Here is a 23,904-nt window from a genome sequence, read left to right on the forward strand (position 1 = left end):
GGTGTGGAATGGTGCACAGTCAACAATTTTACATGGAGGACATAAATATCTTCAATTTCATCATTGAAGAACTCCATAAATGTATTGCAAGGGACTGGAGTGCTTGGGAGAATCAAATGTGTTGTCGGCAGCATGGATTGTTAAGCGTGTGTTTTCCTCTGCCTGCCAGATAAAAGTACCATTCAAATTACTTTGGGAGTTGTGAGGTACAACTGAGAGAGAGGATATTTTACCTTTCACTTGCAGAGCCATGCAATACCACTCCCACATTCAGAGCCATGGGTTCGACCAGTGTAAGCAAACCCATGTGGGTTGGTCAGATTGAAGCCGGTGACATCATCTGGACACTAACACATCTCAGTCAAGCAAAAAAGTTGTAATCCTGATCATTCAACAGATCATAAATTGGTTGATCCTTTCCAGAGAGAGAGTGGACATATAAAAGCCTATTGGATAAGCTGGATGGAGCCGGAGCACTGGAGTCAACAGACTGTACTGTAACTTCTGGAGAAGTAGGTTTCAATATTCTAAAAATGTTCTATTTGTATGGATAATTTTGAGCCATCTTCATAAAAATGTATTCAACAGTGTTTCCTGTGTGAACACTTGACCTATAAAATAATGCCACTATACCAGAAGTGTTTGATTCTATAGTTTAGATCAGTGATTTCAAACTGCAGTCCTGCAGATTTTAGATGATTCTCTGCTTCGGCACACCTGGCTCCAATATTAGTTCATTAGCAGAACTCTGGACAGCTTGACTGCATGCTAGTGAGGCAGTTTAGCCATTTAATTCAAGCGTGTAGAATGGTGAACACATCTATAAGAGGCAGGATAAAGACCAGAATTTGAGACCACTGGTTTAGATCACTGCCCATAAACCCATCCCATGGCCTGATTGTCCATTTTTGATGTGCAGGCAGACAAAGACAAACAATTTTTTACACCCAAACCACATTTTAAACCATACAGCAGATCGAAAGTCATTACGAGACTGACGGAGCACTAAACATTGCTTAAACCAGAAAGGAAAACTGTGTCATAATCACATTCCGAGAGAGGTTTTAAACCCACCCTCCATGCCTTTCATAAACATAAACAAGTCTATGTTTTTTTAGCTCATTCATGAACATACTACTCCGGAGTTCCTGTTGAAGTCTCCAAGTTCTGACTCAAAGCCAAAGGGACGCCCTTGTCTCTTTTCACTGCCTCCGCTTTGCTTCATTCATGCCCTGTGGAGCGTACGCCCCACCCAAACAGTCTCCATGGTGACACACACTGTATATAGACCAACCTTCAAGGTGTGCGCCTGTTTTTACTCCTTTCTAACCGGCCTTTGAACTGTGACAACGGTTAAACGACAAAGTCAGCAGATAAGGGGCTTCCCTCTTTACGGCCTCCAGTCTCCCTGGCAACATTCCTGAGTCGACAAACATTGAGCCTGCATACCAGAGGATCTCCCAGGAAGTTCTTCCTGCTGTGTTGTTGTTGTTGTTGCTATAGTAGTGGCTGCCAGCATGGGAGTGTACAGAGGTGAAAGCAGGTACACTCACTTTTACCTGCTACATTTTACTCGAGCCAAAGATAGAAACAGAACACCGTCACTGCGCAGATAGGAACACACCTGAAAGACGTAGACAACTGTCGTGACAATGGGGGATTCCCTTGCGACAGAAGACTACAAACAGGGATGTTTGCACTGTAGATCAAAACAACGCTCCCACATGATATTTGCATATTTTTTGTGAGCACACAAACTCTGAAATAATTAGCAACTGAACATGTTGTGGTACTAAAATTATCTTGAGGATCTCTTTGTCGTCAAAGCAGAGTTGCCCAGATTCAGTATAAATGCTTTAGATGAGAATTCTCATCAAATCTCTTAAAGAAGCTATTGTAAGAGATTCTGTGTGCGCACATGGTCACATAATGGTCACTAGGGATGCAAGAGTCTTGCAGCCGTTCAGTGCAAACACAAACCAGGGCCATCTGCAAGCCTGGATCCCATCCAACAGCAACACTGGAGCATACACACGCTCGAGCGTATCCCACACATACTTTACATGATATCATGAGCTGGGTGTCAATGGTTGTGCACCTCATGTTTGAGGTATAACAGCCGAGGCAGATGTTGTGTGACAACCTAACGGGGTTTTTGGTGCAACAGTTCTTTTTCAACACTTAAAACAGTAAAGCACATAATATGGTAAATTGGATCATTATGATATCAGTCAAATAACTTTTCTTGCAATGGACATGCATCACACATATTTCGACTTAGACAAGTCTCAGATCGGAGCTCTCGCTCTTGTTAAGTAATGTGGAGAAAACAAGCGAAATGTGTTATGAAATAGACTGATGCCGTGAGGCAGCAGCAGGCCAAAGTGAAAATGCCTTTTCCCCTTCCAGAGATTTGCATTGGAAACCACAGATCCGTGGCACAGAACCACATGGGCCTTTCCTCTTGCACATCTCAGGGAAATGTCTGCGATTCACTGTGGGACTGCTACAAATAGTTTCATTTGGTTTCAGTTGTACTTTGATTATAACTGCAACCATTTGTCCTGTTGATTTTACAGAGAAGAATCAACAAACAAGTGCCTTATGGCCATTTGATGAATGCACTGCTATACATGAACTCAGACTTCAGTTTTGCCTTCTCATCTCCAATGGAAATGTTTTTGAAGAAGACATCCCTAACCAATTTAGTCTGTGAGGTTATCCTCCTGATCCGTGTTGCTGAGATGCAACAAAGAACAGCTGTGGGTTTCCAGCTGTATATACTGTACAGCTAACTATCTATCATTCTGGTCCCGGTTCCCCTGAAACTCTGCAGCTTCCCTTTGAACTCATCATTATCTCCGACTGAAAAAGAAAAACATATTTAATAGTCACCATGAGTGAGTAAATTCTTAAGTCACTTTGCTGTGTTCTCTTATCAGCCATTCAAAGAGCAAATATACTGTATATGGATTATTAATCACTGTGTGACCAGATCATGCTGGGTCCTCTTGATGAAAAGACATACATTGTTTATAAAAGGCATATTTGAAACAGAAATCTCTTCATATCTAATTGTGGTAGAAGTTAACGCAAAAGCATATAGTAAAACAAACTTCTAATTCTGAAGAGTTTCTCAATGAGAAAAACGACTTCATTTGGAAATAAAATAGAATTGAAAAAGCATACTCTGGTGCAGAAAACATGCAAAGCATTTTTTTCTCACCACATTTTAACTCTCTACTATTTCCAATGCAAAAAGAACTCTTTGACCTTTCCAAAGGTAGGTTGGTGAAACATCCCACAGCTGCAGACATGCCGGAGTCATTCAGTCATTCCTTCCTGCTCGGCAAAAGCGCCAAAACATTTATGAAAGTCCTCAAGGACAACTTGCGGACAAAATAGGAGTTTGGCAGTGGAAATGGTCGATATACTGTACAGTCAATGGTCTGTAGGATGGTTTGTGATGTTGCTGAAGCCTGTTAATCTTGGCAAAAAAGTTCCTGTTTCTGTCATGTGTGTTCAAACAACTTTTTGCCATGTCTGAAAGAGAGAGTCTGGAAAACGGACTACATTCTATCGCGAACAAGAATGTCTTCATTTTTCTTTACATTGGTTTGTTATGGACTTCTGAATTAATAAAACTAAATATCAATTTTAAAAAATGTACTTTGATACTTGTTTGTCCAAAATGGCAAAACACAGGTAAGCAAATCATGTAGAGTCTGAGCTTTAATACCAAAACTAAACACTTACAGACAAGAGACTCCAGAGAAGCAGGATGAACAGCACCAGGATGCTGCATAGAAGAGGAATCTAGCATGGATCTACTGAAAACATAGACCTCAAATGCACATTGATTGCTGGAGTGAGAAACTAGTGGGTCAGATTAACAGAATTTTAACGGGACAAAGCTGGGGAAATCACTAATAACACTTTAACTATAAAATGCTACAGGGAACACAAGGAAATAGCAAAACAGGACATGACTAAGGACTAACAATAAATACAAAACAAGAAAAAAGTGACAGCAAATATCAAAGTAAATGGAATCTTGATATTTTATCTGTGTTTTTTCTACATCTAGGATCTGGGGCTGTTACACATATTCACTCATTGTCTTGCCTTTACCCAAGACTGCGCCATGGAGCTCTAGCCAGAGACACATTCCAGGATTTTTTGAGGGATCCTAAAGTTTTCCAGGCCAGAAAAAAAAATATATATATATATATAGTCTATTCAGTCAGTTCTTGGTCTGCCCTGGGGTTTCATTCCAGTGGGACGTGCCGAAAATACCTTCACAGGGAGACACCAAAGAGAGATCCTGATCAGACTAATAATACTTTTGTCATGCGCTTTCTCTCCTATTGCAGTCTACATTACAGCAAATGGTGCCTCAACATGGTTATCCATCTTAAAACGCATGCACACACACGTGAAACTAAGTTTTTAATATTTGTCAAAGAAATAAAAGCTTCTAATACATTAGTCAACATGCTTCATTTAAGACTTGGTTACATGATCTTATTAAAGCTATTGTTAACATAAATAGCAGTTTTTGTTTTTTCACAGGTTAACATCTCATTCAAGCTGTAACAAGGCCAGTGAGTCCACAGACTTTATGTTTAGAGTGTCAGAACAATCAGATTAAAACTCAACCATGTTATGTTGATTTATCACACAATCTGACAGCAAGCACTCCCTGTTTTTACAGGTGGGTTTTCGGATGAGTCACCAAGAGGTTCTGGAGATTCTTGAAGATTTCCACAGGAGTTTCGACAGAGAAGCCAATGTGTGTTACAGATCTGATAAGAACGCAGAAAGAGGGGTTTAAAAGGATTTGGCATAACTCTGCGTTTAAACCAAAGCCAAGATTGCTGTGATGATATTTTTAAGGTTTCACTTAGGATACGTTCATGAATGACTCATCACTGTACATTTTCTACATACTATATCATCATAACTTGAAGAAATATGATGGTTGATCAGACCAACAGCAGTGGTGCATAATTTTAGATATGTTTTGCATTCTATTTCATTTTCTTTGCACTTGGTCAACACCTAACACCATCTAAGTTATATTGTTCTGCTTCAGGACTCAGTCATTTGTCAATCTGAATAGAAGAGAATGATGTTGCATACTCAACCATCTGATAAACATATTAGTAATTTTTCACAACAGTCACTGTGGGTATAGCTATGGAATGCATTTATTTCTCATAGGATTTCTGGAATAAAAGGTCCATGTTTAATACGGACCATTATGCTTCAGAAACGTTTGTGTTTTCCTGATTACCGTTTATTACCTTTTTGCAATATATATTTACCAACTATTAAAGATTGAGAAATCTGTATTTGTAACTGATCTGCTGTTACCTGGATGAATGCAACGAGGCAACAAGAACAAGTCTTAAGCTCGCACATGAATGAGCTTCCGTCTGGTACATTGCACTTACATGCAGTGCCATCTAGTGGCGGTTTTGTGCACAAAAACCCTGCTCCAAGGCAAATGCTGCATAATAAAAGATCAGGTTTATAATTAATTTCTCACAAAATGTGAAAAGTATTTACAAAAATCAAATAAATGCTGCTTGGATATGTAGAAACCTACAGGTGTGAGAGCTATTAAGTTCTGCCTGACAAAATTGAAACCAAATATTACTCGTCGCACAATCGCAATTTCTTTAAATTACCTAAACAAATGGTGATGTGAGAATTTTACTAGTAAAACCGGAATGACTGAAACCATTCTAAGATTGTGGGGTGAAAGTAGTGAAGAAAAAATAAAGATGGCCTACTTTAAAGAGGTGTTGCGCAAGGTAAGAGTTCATCTGCTCAGTATCACCCCACCCGAAATATAAACTTAGTCATAGTGACAGTGGGGTTACTCCCTGAAAACAGAGTAGGTAAATTAGCAATGAGTGACATTGATCAAGCAAATCAAAATCTAAGGTGAGTCACTAATGGCATGGGAAATATAACTCACGCAATCCTTTTAAAGTCAAAGGTCAAAATGGCATATCCAAGCTTATAGTAACCAGCTGTTATGGTGAATTTTGCGTCAATATTCCCTTAAAATGCAGCTAGTGGATGATAAGTGGGATGAACTAAATCAAGCTTCACTGTAATGTAAAAATAAGAATTGTAATAATAACAATAAAGGCCACCAGTGAAAAAGTGTCAAATTGCAAGCAGTGCATTTTTAAATGTTTACGCAGTCTAACAGCTGGATTTGTGTTATGAAATTAGGTCATCCTAGCAAATTTGAGGACTATATCAACACAAGTGAAGACTTAGACACCCTTTTACTTGTTGTGGCTGGACCAAACAATCAGACTAAGTATCCACCAACACCCAAACGAGTGACTAACTCACTATCAGTCATCACTCCTCCACAGTTGGCTAAGTTTCTGATGATTCAATTCATGGACAAGGTTCTGGTAAAAGCAGTTAGAGGGAGCAGTTATGGGGATGGATGTGTCATCAAAACAAATCCAGTGGGTTTTCATTGGGGAAAAATAAATATTTTATTATATTACTCGACTGATGTTACCGATTCCATTGGGAATTACCAGATAGTAAGATAAAGGTAAATGGAAGATGAAGGGGCACAGCAGAAATAGTCAAGAAAATAGTGGTGAAAAAATATAAAGCAAAATCAGATTTAGAAAAAGAAAATATCAGGTTTTCAGTTTAAAATCTGACAGTGGCAAGGATATGGTGCAAACCTTAACATGAACACCTAAACTGACAGGCTGAGTAAGGGGAACATCAATCAGGGAAGCAGCCAAGAGACCCACAGAGCTGAGGAGACTCATAAGACAGAATAATCAGAATAATTATTCTGTCAACAGAATAATTAGCCGTGATGGGAACAAATGGTTGGTAGAGTGAAACAAAACCATAAAAAGTTCCATTTAAAGTTTTCCATAAGCCATTTAGGGGACACGGTGAACATAAAAAAATAAGTTAGTCTGGTCACGTTAGACCAGAAATATACTTTTTAGCTGACATAAATTTTATGTGTGACAGAGAGCTAACACTGCATATCTTACTGAACATGGTGAAACATAGTAACAGCATCATCAGCTGGAGGGATGCATTTCTTTAACAAGGACTGGGAAGCTGACCACATATGGGGAAGTGAATGAAGATAAGTGCAGGGCAATCCTGAAAGAAAACCCACTAGAAGCTACAAAAGACTTGAGGCTAATCTTCCAGCAGGACATGAGCATACAGCCAGAGCTAATTGAAAGGGCTAGATCAAAGGATCATTGTGTGCTAGAATGGCCCTGTCAAAGTCCAGACCTAAATCCAGTTGAGAATCTGTGTCAAGATTGGAAGATTTATGTTCACCCTCACCATCCAATCTGACTGAGCTTGAGCTGTTAAACAAAAGAGGAATGGGTGAAAACATTCAGCCTCTAGTTTAGTAAAGCTGTACAGACATACTCCAAAAGACTTACATTGCCTATAACAAGTATTCACCCCTGTTGTGTTTATAAATCAATCAAGATTAACAAAATTTGACCCCAAAAAAAAAAACCTTTAATATTCTGGTGAAATTTCATTTCTTCAAACTAATGACGATTAAATAAAAACATATAACGTAGAATGAGCGACAGAAGAAATACTCACCCCTTCAAGTCAGTATCTAGTAGGTACACCGCTAGCTGCAATCGCAGCACAGAGTCTGTGTGGACACGTCTCTATCAGGCTTCACACAACTGGACACTGCAATTTTATGTCATTCTTCCTTGCAGACCTGTTCAATCTCTGTGTGGGGAAAAAAATTCACAAATTCTCTATGGGATTGAAGTCAGGGTTTTGACTTGACCACAACAGAACATCTCCCCTTTTGTCTTCAAACCATTTCTGTGTGGCTTTAGCTGGGTGGATTTTGTCATTTTCTTGCTGAAAAATAAAATGTTCTCTGAAGCCCTCTCAGGCTGGGCCTCTCTTGAATTAGGTCATTCACTTTAAGAAGAGTGAATAATTATGTGAACTTATTTTATGTTTAGCATCTTAATTTAATTTTCATTATTTCGTAAAAGATATTTCTCATTTTTATGTTAAAAGTTTTTTCTGTTTTTTTTTTTTTGTCAAAAAAGCAAAAGGTTGTTTTGCTATGATTTATGTATAAATGGAATAAAAATGGTAAAACATCCCAGAGTGTGAATATTTTTTAGGCACTGTACACCTGTAACTCAATTAAATTATGCTTCTACAAAGTAGCTATTCACTCGGGGTCCAAATTCAAATGTACACTCTATATTGCAGATTTTCATTTGAAAAAATAAAAGATGCATCCCAATAAAATAGGCTGAAGTTTGTAGTTGGAACATAACACAATTTGGAAACAGTCGGAAGGAGAGAATACTTTTGGAAGGTACCTGGAAGTCCGTATTTACATGCATTCAAGTCACACCTCTGTCTTATCTGAGCGAGCAAGGGTTTTTATTATTCCTGGGTTGTTCTGTTCAGGTCAGGGGGTTCAAAACGCTGTAGCAAAAATGCTGCAGCAGGTGGCGCTGTTTGACGTGAAATAAACCAATCTCGAGAACGTGATTTTTTTTCTATGCCATATGCAAGCAGGGTTTTTTTGTGCACACGTTATTGTCCCTTGGTGTTGCGTTTGAACTTGTGATGGTTAGAGTGATCGGGTTTAAGGTCAGTAGGTGGCAGTAGAAGTAGGTGGATGAGTACCTCTGCTTCTGAATCCTTTTTCTCACTTTCAGACCTTGGTTTTTCTGTAACTTCAGATCTCAGCCAGTGTATCTTTAATGAGGCAATCATGAAGTTAACACACACACACCCACACACACCCTCCCTCTGAGCATACAACAAAGAAAGAAAGGGAACAAGGTATGATTAGAAACACAAGTATACTTCAGGAAAAGTGGCGAAGTCATGAAAGTCTTCATGCGTCTTTGTTCTCCTCAGAGTGCAGGTCTCCTGTTATAAAGGAAGCAGAAAATTTTCTCATTCAGGTCAATACTTCAAACTACATTAAAGATGAACAAAGTAGGGCAGTGCCTTTTTTGAAGCTGCTCTCAATAAAAGAGCTTTTTTGAAAAAAAACAAAAAAAAAAGACGATATTAGAACTATGACTCGTGGTATTTGCAGTGGCTCACTAACGATGGTCATTCACAAAGAATAAAACAAAGAGCAAGCCTCTTTGTACTGCCTTTATCACCATCTTTTAATTCTCCTAAACACTGCAAAACAGCTTTCAAGTCAGCTCATTTGAGCTATAATTAGGGGCAACTATAAAGAAAATGGCTGTGCTGTAGGTTGCCAGAGTGTGCTAGTTTCTGGTCTTTGTGAGGAGAGGATGATGAAGAAAATTAGTCCACACATGCAAGTTGGTGGTCATACGATCTATAAGAAATCCGGTAAACTGTTCTTTAGAGCATAGTGAAATTAGTCACTTTGGGAAGGAGAGTTAGAGGGAGGATTTATTTAGGGTTGGAATTTAGTTTGAGATTAGGGTTAGAAAGAGAGTTGGTAGGAGGGTTCAAATAAGGCTTTGAAGGAGGACTTGAATTAGGGTTGGAAGGAGAGTTGGGAGGAGGGTTTTGATTAGGATTGGAAGGAGGTTAAATGTTCAATTGACATCTGTCTGTCCAAAACTGACATGCAAAGGGTTTTGTGTATATTTTGAAACTCGTTTCTGAATTGCCTGCAAGCAATTTTAGAGGTGAGTAAATATTCAAATGTATTTTTCTCTTGAGGTATTAAGTTCTCATAAAGGTGATACGTGAAATTGGAATGATGAGCTATTTTAAATTCCACTAATAAAATACATGTAAATAGATTTGTTGTTTGCTGATGTGTGCCTTAACTCATTGCATCGATTATAAGCTACTTTGTTGCATTTGTTGCTAAATGATTCACACAAAACTCGTAAAATTGATGTTATTTGCCTCTCTAATGTCCTGCAGAAGTTTCTGGTTACATTGTAAGCAAATTTGTTGACAAACTGATGGAAATCGCCAACAACCTGCTACATGCAGCTGCTGTTAACATCCTTAGTCACATGTGGGAAGAGAGAATAGCTGAGCCCGGTTGTTTTGAGTAATTACACTGCCACCAGCCTAATTGGTAGTTGGGCCACAGATGACATTAAAGAGGCTGCTGCTGCTCCTACTCGCTGTGGACAACCCACGTATAGAAACGGCTACGTAATCCATGTGAGGGAGCGTGTTGTGTGTGCGTGAGGGAGAGTGATCAATCGCTCCTTCTCCGTCTCTGCGGCGTGGGAGGCGTCTGTCAAACGGACCCGTGGAGAGTCCTCTCTGTCCGTCCGAGTGGAGGACACTACACACCGTCGCCAGTTCAGAGCACCTGAAGTTTGGAGCCTGTAAAGTCGGTGTTGCTCTTCGGGTGGGATACTCCGCTGCCATCCGGGAAGACCCATCACATTGTGTGCTGAAAGGAAGTTGAAGCAAACAGGTGCGTAAAGCACTTATCTTATTTTTATTTTTATTATTTATTTTTTTTATCGTACAAAAAAGAACCTTTGTCGTAGCAGTAATGTGATCGTATGTGCGCGTATCAGTCCCATTTTCTCCTTTACTATCCGTTGTATTAATAGTAAAGCCCTTCATTGCTGCCATTCACAGGCTGCAATTCCTACAGGTGGGATTTGCTCCAAAGCTGCTCGCATTGGGCAGCACAGATATTCCAGCCTACAATAAACCAGTCAGAGGAAGAAAAAGAAAAAAAAAAAAAAAGAAGAAGAAGAAGAAGAAAAGAACAGAAAAGCAAAAACGCGGGGCGGTGGCATCATTTCTGTGTTTTAACAGCGACTAATTCAATTCATCCGTCTGACTGGACCTGCTTTGCAGCTGGGTGCGTGTAATCTGGGAGCCGAACCGAGCCGCCATGGACGCGCTGATGAAGGGTTTCTCCAAAGCCAAGGATGGGGTCGTGGCAGCGGCGGAGAAAACCAAGCAGGGAGTGACTGGAGCGGCTGAGATGACGAAGGATGGGGTTATGTATGTTGGTGGGTTCCGGGAATTCGTCTCATTTATGCTCAGGAAGTGACTGTAATCACCACAGTTTTAAAAAAGAAAAATAAATCCACATTGTATTATCATTTTTATTGTTATACTTGTAAATATTTGGCACTCATATTTCTTTCAGGTACTAAAACAAAGGATGGAGTCTCCACAGGTAACAACTTTCTATTAATACCAATGACTTCTTCCCCATGTTCTTGTTTAAATTTTACTATTTATGTTTATGACCAAGGATGATTATATCCTTGGATTCTATCCTTCCCCCCCCCCCCCCCCCTCCCCCCCCCACATGAATATAATAGATTAATAGTTATACATATTCAGGCCTTGTCAGCCTTTAAATTGAATAACACGATCTTTGTGCTTATCCTTTCTGAAAAGTTTTTCACAAAAACAACATTATTTCTAGAAATGTGATTATCAGCTCAAAAAATGATCCATAATATTAACAGTAACTATACCAGGCCTGCTTGTGGCAATGTAACCTTACCACCAAAACACAGCAAAAGCGTACAAGCATGTGCAAAGCATGAGTTTAAACTTGTTCCTATTTTGTCTGACAAGGGTCAAGTGTTAGGTTGGATGCAGGGTTATAGCACTATGGTTTTAAAACAGTTGCCTATTGGTTATCTGTGGGGAAATCTAACAAATGTAAACACTTGTGTTTTTTGGGCACCTAAAACTGCAAGGCCACAAGCATTCTGCTATGGTAAGCACTTGCTATAGTCTGACCTGACAAGTATGAAGGTATACAAAGATTTTAAAAGTTTATGGCGTAAAAATTGCTGTAACTTATTGCCAGTCATTCATTATAAGTAAAATGTTCTTTATTGACATCATGAAAGGTGACAAAGTGTCCAGATTTTTCTCTGACTTTTTGAAACACAAAGTGATTCAGTTTTGGCCTTTCCCCACCTGTTGCTGCACACTGCCAGTCAGCTTACTAAAAAGGAATGCTTTTAAGTATTTCCTGCCCCCACAGGAAAGAAAAAAAAATTATTGCATAAAAATATTCAAACTAATTCAACAAATTAATGCCAAATATAGTGTTATAGTCAAAGGACGTTTTAGATGTTATTAGATGGTATTTAGAGGTTATTAGGAGTTGTTTCTTTTGTTTGTTTGTGTTGTGTTGTTGAATTTTAATTCACACTGTATATGACAAGCATCCAGAGAAAAAATGTAATTCCATATCTATGTGAGACGTTTTAAGCTGTTGGATTTTTACATAGTTAACAATATGTAATTATTGGAAAAGAGTTGGTGAAACCTGGTATCCAAAGAACCAACAAGACTGATATTTTGAAGCCGTTATTTCCGTTATTTATGATGGGTCTCGCTTATACATAATGAAAACACGACATCTAGGTTCAGAATAAAACATCAGACAAATTAAAAAGCATATTTGATACAGAAATTTGGGCTTGATGTTTAAAGGTTTTTATTTTGAGAAGGTACTTTTAAGCTGACATGCAAACTTCATTGTATAAGTTTTTAACTATGAAAGGCAAACGATAGTTTTGACAGGTTGTTTTTTTTTCACATAATTATTAAAATAAATTCAATAACTGGATAAAACTAATGTTTATTTTTGGTTTATTTTGAAAAGTTATTAAAGATGAGTGTTTGGACCTTATGTTTTAAAGTTGGGCCCCACATCCTGCTGACTCAAGTCCTGACTACAGTAATTAATATGTAATATAATTTTAATAGCAAAAGGAGTAATTGTGCTTTATCTGTTTGAAATTATGCCAGTTATAGCACCATATAGCACTTTTTTGTTTTATGTTTTCGAGTATTTCCTGTGATGCCACGACACCGTACTGATTTTTGTTTTTTTACACAAGATTACCACAGTTTGAGAATTTCATATCAATCCAGACCTAATTTCATAAACAAAGGGCTAGTTTTAACTCAGCAGATCTTTTACATGATTGAAAAGCAAAATGAGATTACCTCACCGAATCCTCAGGCGGTTAACAGGACAGATATATAGCATCTCTGTGGGTGAATAAGTGTCACATTTCCACTGCTTTATTCACCCTACACCTGAATGACTCCCTGCAGGCCTTGCTTTGCTATTTCTCATTCAGAATAAGTGAAGAACAAGCAGAGCCAGGCCTTCCTTAACTGATTGTTCTGTAGAAACCCTGGCAGATGGTTTGTCTCTTTGGTTCTTACACTAAGCAGGTGAAGTAAATCCACTATGACATAATGTCTTGTCAGCGATCTGCATTAGATGATCTGATAATCTGCTTTGGAGAGGTTCGTGCAGGCCGTGTTTACGCCCTGTGAGCCTTCTGGTCTTGATTAATGATGCTGTACGGGTTGATCAGTGAAAGCCTTATGAGTTCACCTGTTGCCTCCACTTCGATTGCAACCGTCCATCAAAGATGATTAGTCCACCATGGGGATAAATTTGTTTGCCTTCCCTGTCTCTTTGAACAGAACTCACCTGAGGCTCTTCCTCAAATTAAGTTAGCTGATTGAATTACACACACACTTTTTTTTTTTATCTGTTTGCAACACAGCAAAAATCATTAATAAATTACTTGGCTTGAAACATAATTTTTAGAAGACAAGCTAACGGTGATAATTACAGTTGTTTCTATCAGTATAACTGCTTAAAAAACTTCTGTTCCTAATACTATTCTGTGTTAAGACTGTAATAATACATCCTTCCCTCTGTTTTTCTTTTCCTTTCTCCTTCCTTTTGTCCCTGCAGTCGCTGAAAAAACTGTGTCTGGAGTGTCTCATGTGGGCGGAGCTGTGGTTACCGGGGTTACGGCTGTGGCCCAGAAAACTGTGGAAGGAGCGGGCAACATCGCCGCTGCCACTGGATTGGTCAAGAAGGATCCAGCCAAACAAGTAAGAAAGAGGCTTTTAATCTTGTGTCGAATAGTAAGTGACAATTTTTGGTGAAACACTTTTTTTATATATTTTACAAAACAGCAGACCCTGAGTTTGGTTCCATTTTATGAGATTTTTGCCTTCAGCTTTTATTATGAAACTCTGTTGGTTAAAACTATACAAAAAAAAAATCACAATGTATGGTAACACCTATTCATCTATGTATTTATCTTTTCATAAAGAGGTTTTAATCTCTTAACCTTTTCTGGAAAAAAGAAGACAGAAATAATAAAAAAATAAAGTCTTGTCAAAATTACAGTTTTTACAGATGGACATGACTTTGTTCTTGCTTAAAAGTCAGATAACGTACATGACTGATTTTTTTAGTTATCAGAGGTTTGGGCTGCATCTCTAATTTGATCGTTACCTGCATTTTCTAACTCTGTCACATAATAACAGATTTTATGCCACATGCCTCCCAGATTTATGATCCCAGAGGGAAATTACATCTGCTGTTACACTGTTTCTTAATCTTGCAATGTGCATTGGCACATTTTACTTGAGTCAAATTGGAAAGAAATTAATGGGAATTTTGGGACCCATCAGCTCGTCACATTTCTAAAGGATGTATGTTGTTTCTATGTATGTTGTGTAAAGGGGACGTTTATAGTGATTGGGTTGTAAAAGCTACAGCGCTACTTATCTTTTTTTAAAAAAAATTTAACTTTTCCATTATATATATGATCGTCTGACCATCTTGAGCTGATAGTTCAGTGTTCAACACATAGTTTATAAGTTCTCCCAAGTATTGAAATAATTATTAGCTAAAATAATCAGAAAAGTTGGACTGTCTACAGTTGGAATCACTTCGAGCATTTGGCATGCAGAGGTGAGTGAATCTTCATGAATACAGACAAAGTGCTGGTATAGCTTACCATGAGGTTAAATGCCATTGGTATGCATATGTGCAATAGGAACAATATGTCAGCTGTTTACGATGTGTCAAAAAATTCTTACACAGCTTGCTTACCTGAACATTACATTATGGTACAGTACCAGGTCTGTAGGTTTATTTACTAAAAGTATGTCTTTGTACACAAACGTAGGACAGATGCACACTGGGGAAATTAAATGAAAAGGCTTTTTTATAACCAAAATTTTCATTCAGCAAATTTATTCTTACTGTCTTAAAGTATTTTAGATGAAAAATACCTTAAAAAGTAAACATCATTGGGACAAATTACATTTATAGAAAGCAACATATCAATTACATAGTAAGTGAGATTGAAGTGATGGCTGTTTTTGGTTACATGTTAATTTAGCTGGCTGACTGGCTGATCTGTGAAAATGTCAGAGGTTTGCAGAAGCAAATCTCTTCCAAGATATGAACATCTTAAGCTCTTCTGTTCTCATCATCTGTTGCATATTTTGTTGTGGCAATTAGTCAAGGTGTGTTTTTATTACTTAAACCTACACTTAATGCAGAATTTTGTATTTTAATTGTCAAGGTTTAAAAAATAAAGTAACAGGACAGTAATTATCTTTTACTTTGAAATACAGCTCATAATTCAATAGACAAAACTAAAGTGCTTACTTATTAAATCTGGTCCATAAGTAGATCATTTAGTAATGTGATGGTGATAAATAAGAGCTAAGATCTTAGCTTATCTCTGTCCAATTGTCATGTCTGTCTTTCAAAAATAATATATATATATATATATATATATATGATATATACTGTATATCTGTATTAACTTCCCAGAGCTGGTAGTCAAGTAAAGGCTTTGCATGTCTATTTGGATTCCAAATTTCTGCATGTACAAATATCTATGATGGACACAGGTGCTCAGCAAGTGGACAAGCATTTTGCATGAGACGTTTCATTACTTTATCCACCTGGAACTTTATACATGGTAGGCTGAAAGCAGATAAGTTGTTGGAAGCTGTGATTAGTTTTTGTTGGGGTATGTGTAGGAAGTGTTATGTTTTAAGGGGTCATACTTGATGTCCATCCTGCACATTGCTGTGAGCACACTCACACTGAACCCGAAAAGGGCCTTCTCTAAAATGTTCTCACAGAGCACTGGGCCTTACTTAGTATGCAAAAGCATTAAGAGTTCCTTTCAGTAGAACCAAGGGCCCCTTCCAAACTCCTGAAAAACAGGCCCCTCTGTGTCAAATAGTACACTTGACACAATGCAGTAAGGAAAGGGCAGTTCTCCTGGCAACTACCAGACGGAGACGCTTATATGGGATTTCAAGACAGAGGAGGATGATTTGATCTCCATGGCTCTGGAGTTCAGTGGCAACATGCTTGACACGACTGCATCCAACACTTTGCATTGGGCTTGGTGATGAAAGCTTTGGATGTAGCTGCTGGCCCATGGAAATCCATTTGATGAAGCTCTCTATGCACTAATTTTGAGCTAATTGTTGTTTGGAGGTATGAAGTTATTGAACCTTCACCTCTGCTGTATGACTTTACATGGCCTACCAGTTGCCAAGTTTCTGTTTTGGCACTGTGGAATATTTAGTAGCAAGGAACTATCATAAAAAGGTGACTGCACAAGAAGCATTCTATATTGGTAGTTGCAATTAAAAGAGGCCCCTGAGAGCGACCAATTGTTTTTTGAAAAAAGTGAAGATGTTTTGTCATCTGTAGATACCAAAATATGAGAAGCTTCCATTACTGAGCTCTGTGTGCAGATAAAGCTGTTTATTTACACACACCCAGAGGCAGCAGCACAGTGTATTCCTCCATTTCATGTGGAAGCTCCAAACTAAGTCTTCACTGTGTTAAAAATGGCGTACCGACCTTGACTCATTTCTCATCATTTTTCATATCGGCTGCATGTCTTTCTCACCTGAAATGAAAGCTGTTACATGCTGGTAGCAACCCGGCATTCTCCATCAGTCAGTCTGGCCTTCGTCTGTCAAAGCGGGAGGAGGAGGCTAGAGCTGTTTATCGGAGCAAACAATTTGCTGTTCAGACAGAAGTCAAACATGAAAAATGACGCTCCTGTCATGTCTTCAAAAGGCCCTTTTATTTGTATTGTTTGTGTGAAATTCTTCGTAAGACCACTATATACACAACATTATGTATTTTATAGAATTAAACTTTTCTGACAAATTACAAAAAGAATAGATATATTATCAAAATGTTAAGACTTCATAGCTATTTAATTAAATGTACTAAGAATTTAGCTAACCAGTTAGGTAAATTCTAGCTACATCTACTGCAGCGTGCCGCTGGATGTAGAGAAAAACTCCAGATCTTTGCTCTATGAGTTTCTAAAGACCCAAGTTAGTAAATGAATAATGATTATAATAATAAACTCATTGCAATAAATATGTTTTGTTGTTTTTCTACCAATTATCAGGAAGAAATATAAACCAGATTTTAAAAAATGGTATGTTTTAGTTTTGAGATTGTTGTTAAATTTTTTTTAAATTTATATATTTTTATTATATAAATTTTTTGTATCTGATCTCTTGAGCTCAATTTATATTTATGTAGCAATTTTATATATAATTCCTTAACAGAATGTTAATTTTTATGTTAAAATATGTTAAAATGTTAAATGTTAAAATATGTAGAAATATGTAGAATATGTAGAAATTTTGTGTTTCAGCTGTTTGTTACTCATGTTACCATCTTATCACATATCAAATGTGGAAACTGGCCTTGCACAGATCGACTCCTGTGGTCTTTCTTGTGAATTCATGCAACCACAGAATAGCTTTCAACTTCAGTCCAGTCCAGTCTTAATTAGCTCAGGCTCAGAGAAGCAATGCTTCTGTAGCTTATCCATTAATGTTTCATTTTCAGTAAGGCTAACTGAAGGGTGCAGCAAAATATTTCCAATATAAAATCATGACTCTTTTCTGTCTTTGTATCCCAGCAAAGAGTGTTGTTTTCGGGTATTTGTTTCGCTGTTACAAAGATTATTTAAGATTTCATATTTTAATAATATGATGTCATCGACCAGAGCATCCTTAAAGCCATCTAGTTTATTTCCAGTACTGCTGATCTGTGCAACTATTGTTTGTGTCTTTTTTCACAAAGTGACGATGTCTTTACCCTTTTGTAGTTGCGGATGAATGAGCTTTGTCAGACCTTGCAAAACATTGTGTTTGTGTTTTATTTAGTTTGAATGAAACACAAACAACAAAATCAGGTGCTGCATTCCAAAATGCAGATACCGACAGCAAAGAGAGGAGTTTGCAATATTTAATTTATAGCTATTGCATTTATATATTCCACTCCTATTAATGAGATGTTAAAATGAATATACAAACTGAATTCAGCTGTAATTAGCCACCTGCTTTTGAGTAGCAGGGAACACTAAGCTTCCCAGGGAACACAAACACATTTTTCAGTGTTTGTTGTGATGCTAAATCTTCCGTTCCTTAATGAGGACCGAGGCACGGGGGAATTCATGAAAGCAAATCGTGTCACTTCTGAACGCCATGCACTTACATTTCCTTAATTGTGCCTTCACAAGTTGCAGTAAGCAAACCTGTGCCCCATGAAGATTTGGAAAAACAATAGTGTTTTTTTCAACTCATCTTTAACTAATCCAAAATCTCCTTTTGCATCCATTTTACAAGAAATTAGTTGTATTAGTTTAAACAAAATGAAAAGAAAGTGCAGCATAATTAAGTGGAATCTTAAGAAGAGAGGACAGACCAACAGAGGGATGTAAACGCAACTGACTGACTGAACGATCTGACAAGAAGAAACCTGCAGATTGGAAAAGTTAAAATCTATATTCTTTTAAACAAGAGACTGGCATGCAGATGGCAGCAGATTGTCCTCATTTAACAAGAGCTCCCCGAGCGACTCGGAGTCATTAAACATCATTAATATTGATTCTATTTAAAAATTAATGCCAGGTGGAAAAAGTCCCTCCACCACTCTCCTGAGACACTCAGACAGATAAAGACTCGCCCACAGAAGAGCAAACAGTCGACACCGTGATGCTTTGTCCAGATTAATCTTCTCATCCGATTGTTTCACCAATTCATCATCTGTTGGTGACTCACCCTGATACAAGCGTGACTGGAAAGGTAGAAGGACCCAGAAATGCATTTATATAGGACAAAAGTGGGTGTGAAACAACAGAAAAAGTAGAAATCAGAAAATGGTTTCACTTTGATTTAGATGTCTTAACATATATCATTCTCAGTTGTTTGCTTTGGTAAATTAGCGTTGCAGAGATAATTAAGGCTAAATTTGCCTGAATGTTTACTTTTGTCAATAGGACGGTTTTTTTCCCTGAAAAACACAGGCTTGATGGCTTGTTTGAAATGCAACAGGAGGAGTAGAAAGTGCAAAGACATCCTAAAGGTTATATTCCCCATCTGGTAGCCCCACACGTCCACAAGCACTCATCAACACACAGTGATCACCCCTAATCAAGGTCAGCTCAGTCACACGGTGTAATCAAGACGGGAGAGACGTCCATTTTTCTTCAGCATTTTAAATCTCGTTATTTTTTAGCAGCCTCCTGCCATAATGACTGCTGTGATGTACATTTATCCTGAAACAAACAAAGAGCTCAGTGGAATTTATTTCTTGTACTTAACATTAAACAGAGTTTTTATTCTGTAGATTTAGATGTCAACTTTTGAAGCATTTCCAAAGTAAACCGGTATTTTGAGAGCGACGTGAAAGCAGAATGTAGAATGACATTCAGTGGAATAGATTCAGTTTGTGTACAAGTTAATATTAGCATGAATACAGCTCTTCTACTTTGAAAACCTCAGACGTTTGGTAGAGAACATGCTGTGAACAAACAGCATCATGAAAACCAAGGAACACAGCAGATTGGTCAAGGAGTGTAAAGCGGGGCTAGTCTTTATGAAACAATTCCCCATAGTTTGAACATCTCACAGATCTCAATTTATCATTTGAAAATAAAAATGAAGGTGTATGGCACAACTACATTAGATTCAACAAAACTAATGCCGAGACATAGCTGCCACCCACCTAACTGCACCTGATTGCAAACTGACTCTACAACCTACGCACGCAGTCCTCACCTTTAAACATAGCAGTAGCAGCATGATGCTGTGGGGATACGTTTCCTGCTCTAGGAATAGGAAGCTGGTCTGAGTTGATAGGAAGAGCTGGGAATAAAGGCTGAAAAAGACTTCGGATTGAGAAAAAGTTTCTCCTCCTAACAGCAAAATGACCTGAAAGATAGAGAGCAACATTCATATGGTTTAGATCAGGGTTGTCAAACTCCAGTCCTCAACAGCCGCTGTCCTGCAGTTTTTAGATGTGCCTCAGGTACAAAACACTGGAATGAAATGGCTTAATTAATTCCTCCTTGTGTAGATCAGTTCTCCAGAGCCTTGCTAATGACCTAATTATTCTATTCAGGTGGTGCAGCAGAGGCTCATCTAAAAGTTGCAGGACACCGGCCCTTGAGGACTGGAGTTTGACACCCCTGATTTAGATCAAAGCAAATTATTTTGCTAGAACATCGCAGTCAAAGACATAAATCTAATCAAATGTATGTCTACAGTTCAAAATTAATGTTCACAGATGATCCTTATTCAATTTAACTGAGCTTGAACCGTTTTGCAAAGAAGAATGTGCAAAATGTCTGTGATGTGCAAATTCCATGAAGAAAGGTTGTTCTGGTACTGATTCAGAAGATCTGACTGCAAATTAACATTTCCAGTCAGATTGTTTGCTATACAAAAAATTGCATTGTTTTCCTTGTAATTCACAGTTATGTGTGACTTCAGACTGGTTTACCACAATTAAATACACTTGCAAGGAACTGTATAGTCAAGTGTCTCGAATTGACTTAAAAATAATAGGCTACTCTCCAACTACACAACACAATACATGAGTTAGTTAAGCTAAAGAAGGGCTCAAGGCTAAACATGTGGGCTACCCGCGTACAGTAACACTATTAATGTCCCGTACAACGTTATCTTCACAAGATGTCTGAAAGATGCAGAGACGAGGTATAAAATTCGGAAGTGAAATATATTTCTATTTTTTTCTGCAGGGTGAGGATGTCTCAGCAGTACCAGATGCAGTGGAATCACCGATCGATACTGACTCCACTGAACCTACAGAGGTAACATTTTTAAACTGCTTTGCACAATACAAAGAAACTGGTGAATACCTGTATGAGGGTTCATCTCACTTTTGGTTGAGAGCTTGCGAGAATATAAAGGTGATGACAATTATTTTAATTAATCAAAGGTTTTACCTTACAGCTACTGGTGGAAGCTAATTATATTTCATACTGCTAATCAGCACTGTCTCAGAAAGGTGTTTAAGATCAGACAGATAAAGAAAACAAATATGTCTGAGACGTTTTCCTATCAAGGCCACAGACTGACTTTCAGCCCTGTGTGACAGCAGTCAGAGGTCATTAATAAATCATATGACTGGGTGGGGTGTTTATAGACCCGCTCCAGTGTCTGAGATGCAACATCATAATGGAGTAGGGGGATCATATCACATTTGCCTGTGCAGCAGCAGAGCCACAGCAAAACCTGTTCTTTTCTCTCGCCCCAGGAGGACTCTGACGACTGAGCGGCTCGACGGCTCCACAGTCGAAGCAAAATGACCCAAACATTCCATGTCGCTCTGCCAAGTCCCGTCGTGCCTCGTCTCTGGTCCGTCTTGGAGTCTGTGCTTGGCGTCTGTGCGTTTCTGTGCGTGCCGTTCTGTATGTCTTTGCAGTGAATGTCTTGTAGGGAGACAGAGTGATGTTGTGCGAGTGTGCTGGCGCGTCCTGCGTCCCGGGCGGCGGCTCAGGTGTGTGTGTTCTGTGACCAGCTGTCGTTTACAGTGACTCCCTCCCACTGAGAAGGCCACCTGATCCCAGAGTGTGGGTGTGCGCGTGTGTGTGTCTGTCCACTGTCAGCTGGTTGGCTGCGTCCGTAACACAAACATGGAAGTATACCACAATCTACAAACACCTAAGTGTCTCTATATAAAGGAACAATTCACACAGATCTGTTTGAGATGGATGCATAATGATATTCTCTATTTTGTTGTGTATTTTGTCATTGTTTTTTTGCAATGAGTACTATAAAGTACTGGGCTGTTTGTGCATTCATGTTGTATTTTATAGCATGTAAAAGTAATATTCAGCTTCACTGCTGTATCATGAATTTATTTGGATTCAAACGTTGAATAAAATATGTAAAGTGTGGGATTATGCTCTTGGAAGTCCTGTGTGAACAAGTCAGTGTGGCGAATTAAGTATTTACAAAACAAATGTGTGTTTATGAATCACATTTCTGTTTCAACTCCTGATTTCCTAAATGAAAACAGACTTGGTCACAATTTGATTTCAATTTGTTGTCAAACAACAACAGGTTCTTACATAAAACTCATTACAGTTTTATTTTATTTTTTTTACATTAAGTTTGAGATTAATATATGTGTAATGCTGTATATTTACATTATATATGTTTGAATTCACCTAAATCTCCAGAGTAATATTTTAAAGGGTAAATAAACTTGAACGGAAACAAATAAGACTGAACAGGGAAGCAAAATTATCTCGTTAACAAGCACAGTGAGGATAAGGAGGTTAAGAGGAACAAACCCTCCAAGCTCACCATTTCAAATTTTGAGTCTATTCTACTTCAACAAAAAATTAACTCATTTTGAGAGAGTTTACACATATTAAGGGTAATGGTTTAAGACACTATAACAACAACAGATGGCTATGTGTAATCCCAATGACTTTGTGTCACTTTGTGTATGATTTGTTTTTAACATTCATAACTTATTTTGTCAAATTGCAATCAGAACTGTTTCAAAACTAATCAAACTGTACAATATGTTTGAATAAGCTGGAGGTGCCCCAGATTGGGCAATCAGAAACTAAGTGGAGGATGTTTATCAGAAATATCATTAAATTTAACAGTAATTTAGAATAGAATAATTCCACTACAATTTCTGCAGAAGATGAAAATTACTGTCAAAAACTTGTGAAGTAAAAACTATGAAAATAGTTGTTGCTTTGTGTTTTTTTGTCAAACTGGCTTATTAGCAATCTTTGTTTACATCTGTTATAGACATCTAGGAACATAAATCCTCTATTATTTTGTATGTCAGAGAAAAAAATATTTCATTATTCATACACTAAATCTATCTTTGATCTAGACTCTGGTCAAATCCTGATATTTTTGCAATAAAAACACAAATTAGGACTCACAGAAAATATGACAGCAAATATGACTTAAATAAAAACAATGCACATGACATCAAGGAGACAAGAAAGGGTGTTTCTCTGAGCAGAATTTCCTGTGCAGCTAAAGGTGGTGACCTCTGGCCTCCACTTCTCCACATGCTGCAGTGTCGTTGAGGAGGACACTGCTGTCTCTCCAGCTGACAGGTAAACACCTGCATGCTGGTCTGTGTTTGGGGGACGGAGTAAAAGCAAAAGAGGCAGATTGCAGGATCCAGATTGGTTTTCATCACAGTAAAGTAGCTTTTGGGTTTTCTTCAGTTAAGGTTAAAAAATGGAGAACACATACACCATCATGCCAAGAGAAGCATGTTTCTAAAGAGACAGAAATACAAAACAGTTGTATATAAAACTAATTTTATATTCACATTGATGAACCGCTCAATGCAAACTAGAAACAAGGATGTACCACCTGGACAAGGAAGCTTTTCAGCTTGTATCAGTCTGAACTTAAATCATCCAACTGGATCAACTGGCTTTTTATTTGACAGTTATCAGAGAGAAAATAAAAGTTGTGAGAACAGGGGTGTAAACATCAGTCCGGGACTTGAACCTGTGACGGCTGCACTGAGAACACACGGGTTGTGCTTTACTAAATAAGCTATTGTAACCAGAAAATTAAACAAATAAAATTTTAACAAGGTCAAATAGATGTTAGTGCAGCTTCACACTCATCATCTTGTGAGAAAGCAGCACAAAACCAGTGAGTCAGACTATCCCCTTGACAGCAGCAACATGCATTAAAGTGTAATGCAAAACTAAAAAGCTGTTTAATTAATGATACCAACAGACC

The 23,904-nt window shown here is 38.0% G+C and overlaps 1 protein-coding gene across 1 annotated transcript; it reads left to right on the plus strand.

Annotated features, from left to right (window-relative positions):
• The first annotated feature begins 10,172 nt into the window (after nucleotides 1-10,172).
• On the plus strand, nucleotides 10,173-22,077 carry LOC102228921 (alpha-synuclein-like). The gene is made up of 6 exons (XM_005812667.3): nucleotides 10,173-10,456; nucleotides 10,852-11,009; nucleotides 11,150-11,179; nucleotides 13,751-13,893; nucleotides 20,904-20,975; nucleotides 21,422-22,077. The coding sequence occupies exons 2-6, from the start codon at nucleotides 10,889-10,891 to the stop codon at nucleotides 21,437-21,439; spliced, it is 384 nt and encodes a 127-aa protein (XP_005812724.1). The 5' UTR covers nucleotides 10,173-10,456; nucleotides 10,852-10,888; the 3' UTR covers nucleotides 21,440-22,077.
• The last annotated feature ends 1,827 nt before the right edge of the window (nucleotides 22,078-23,904 follow it).

The sequence above is a fragment of the Xiphophorus maculatus genome, chromosome 8 (assembly GCF_002775205.1).
Source record: "Xiphophorus maculatus strain JP 163 A chromosome 8, X_maculatus-5.0-male, whole genome shotgun sequence".
Lineage (NCBI taxonomy): Eukaryota > Metazoa > Chordata > Actinopteri > Cyprinodontiformes > Poeciliidae > Xiphophorus > Xiphophorus maculatus.

Coding starts and splice junctions, on each gene's coding strand:
- LOC102228921 (XM_005812667.3), top strand. CDS start 10,889: ATGGACGCGCTGATGAAGGGTTTCTCCAAAGCCAAGGATGGGGTCGTG. Junction 11,010..11,149: donor GGATGGGGTTATGTATGTTG/GTGGGTTCCGGG, acceptor TATTTCTTTCAG/GTACTAAAACAAAGGATGGA. Junction 11,180..13,750: donor AAAGGATGGAGTCTCCACAG/GTAACAACTTTC, acceptor TTGTCCCTGCAG/TCGCTGAAAAAACTGTGTCT.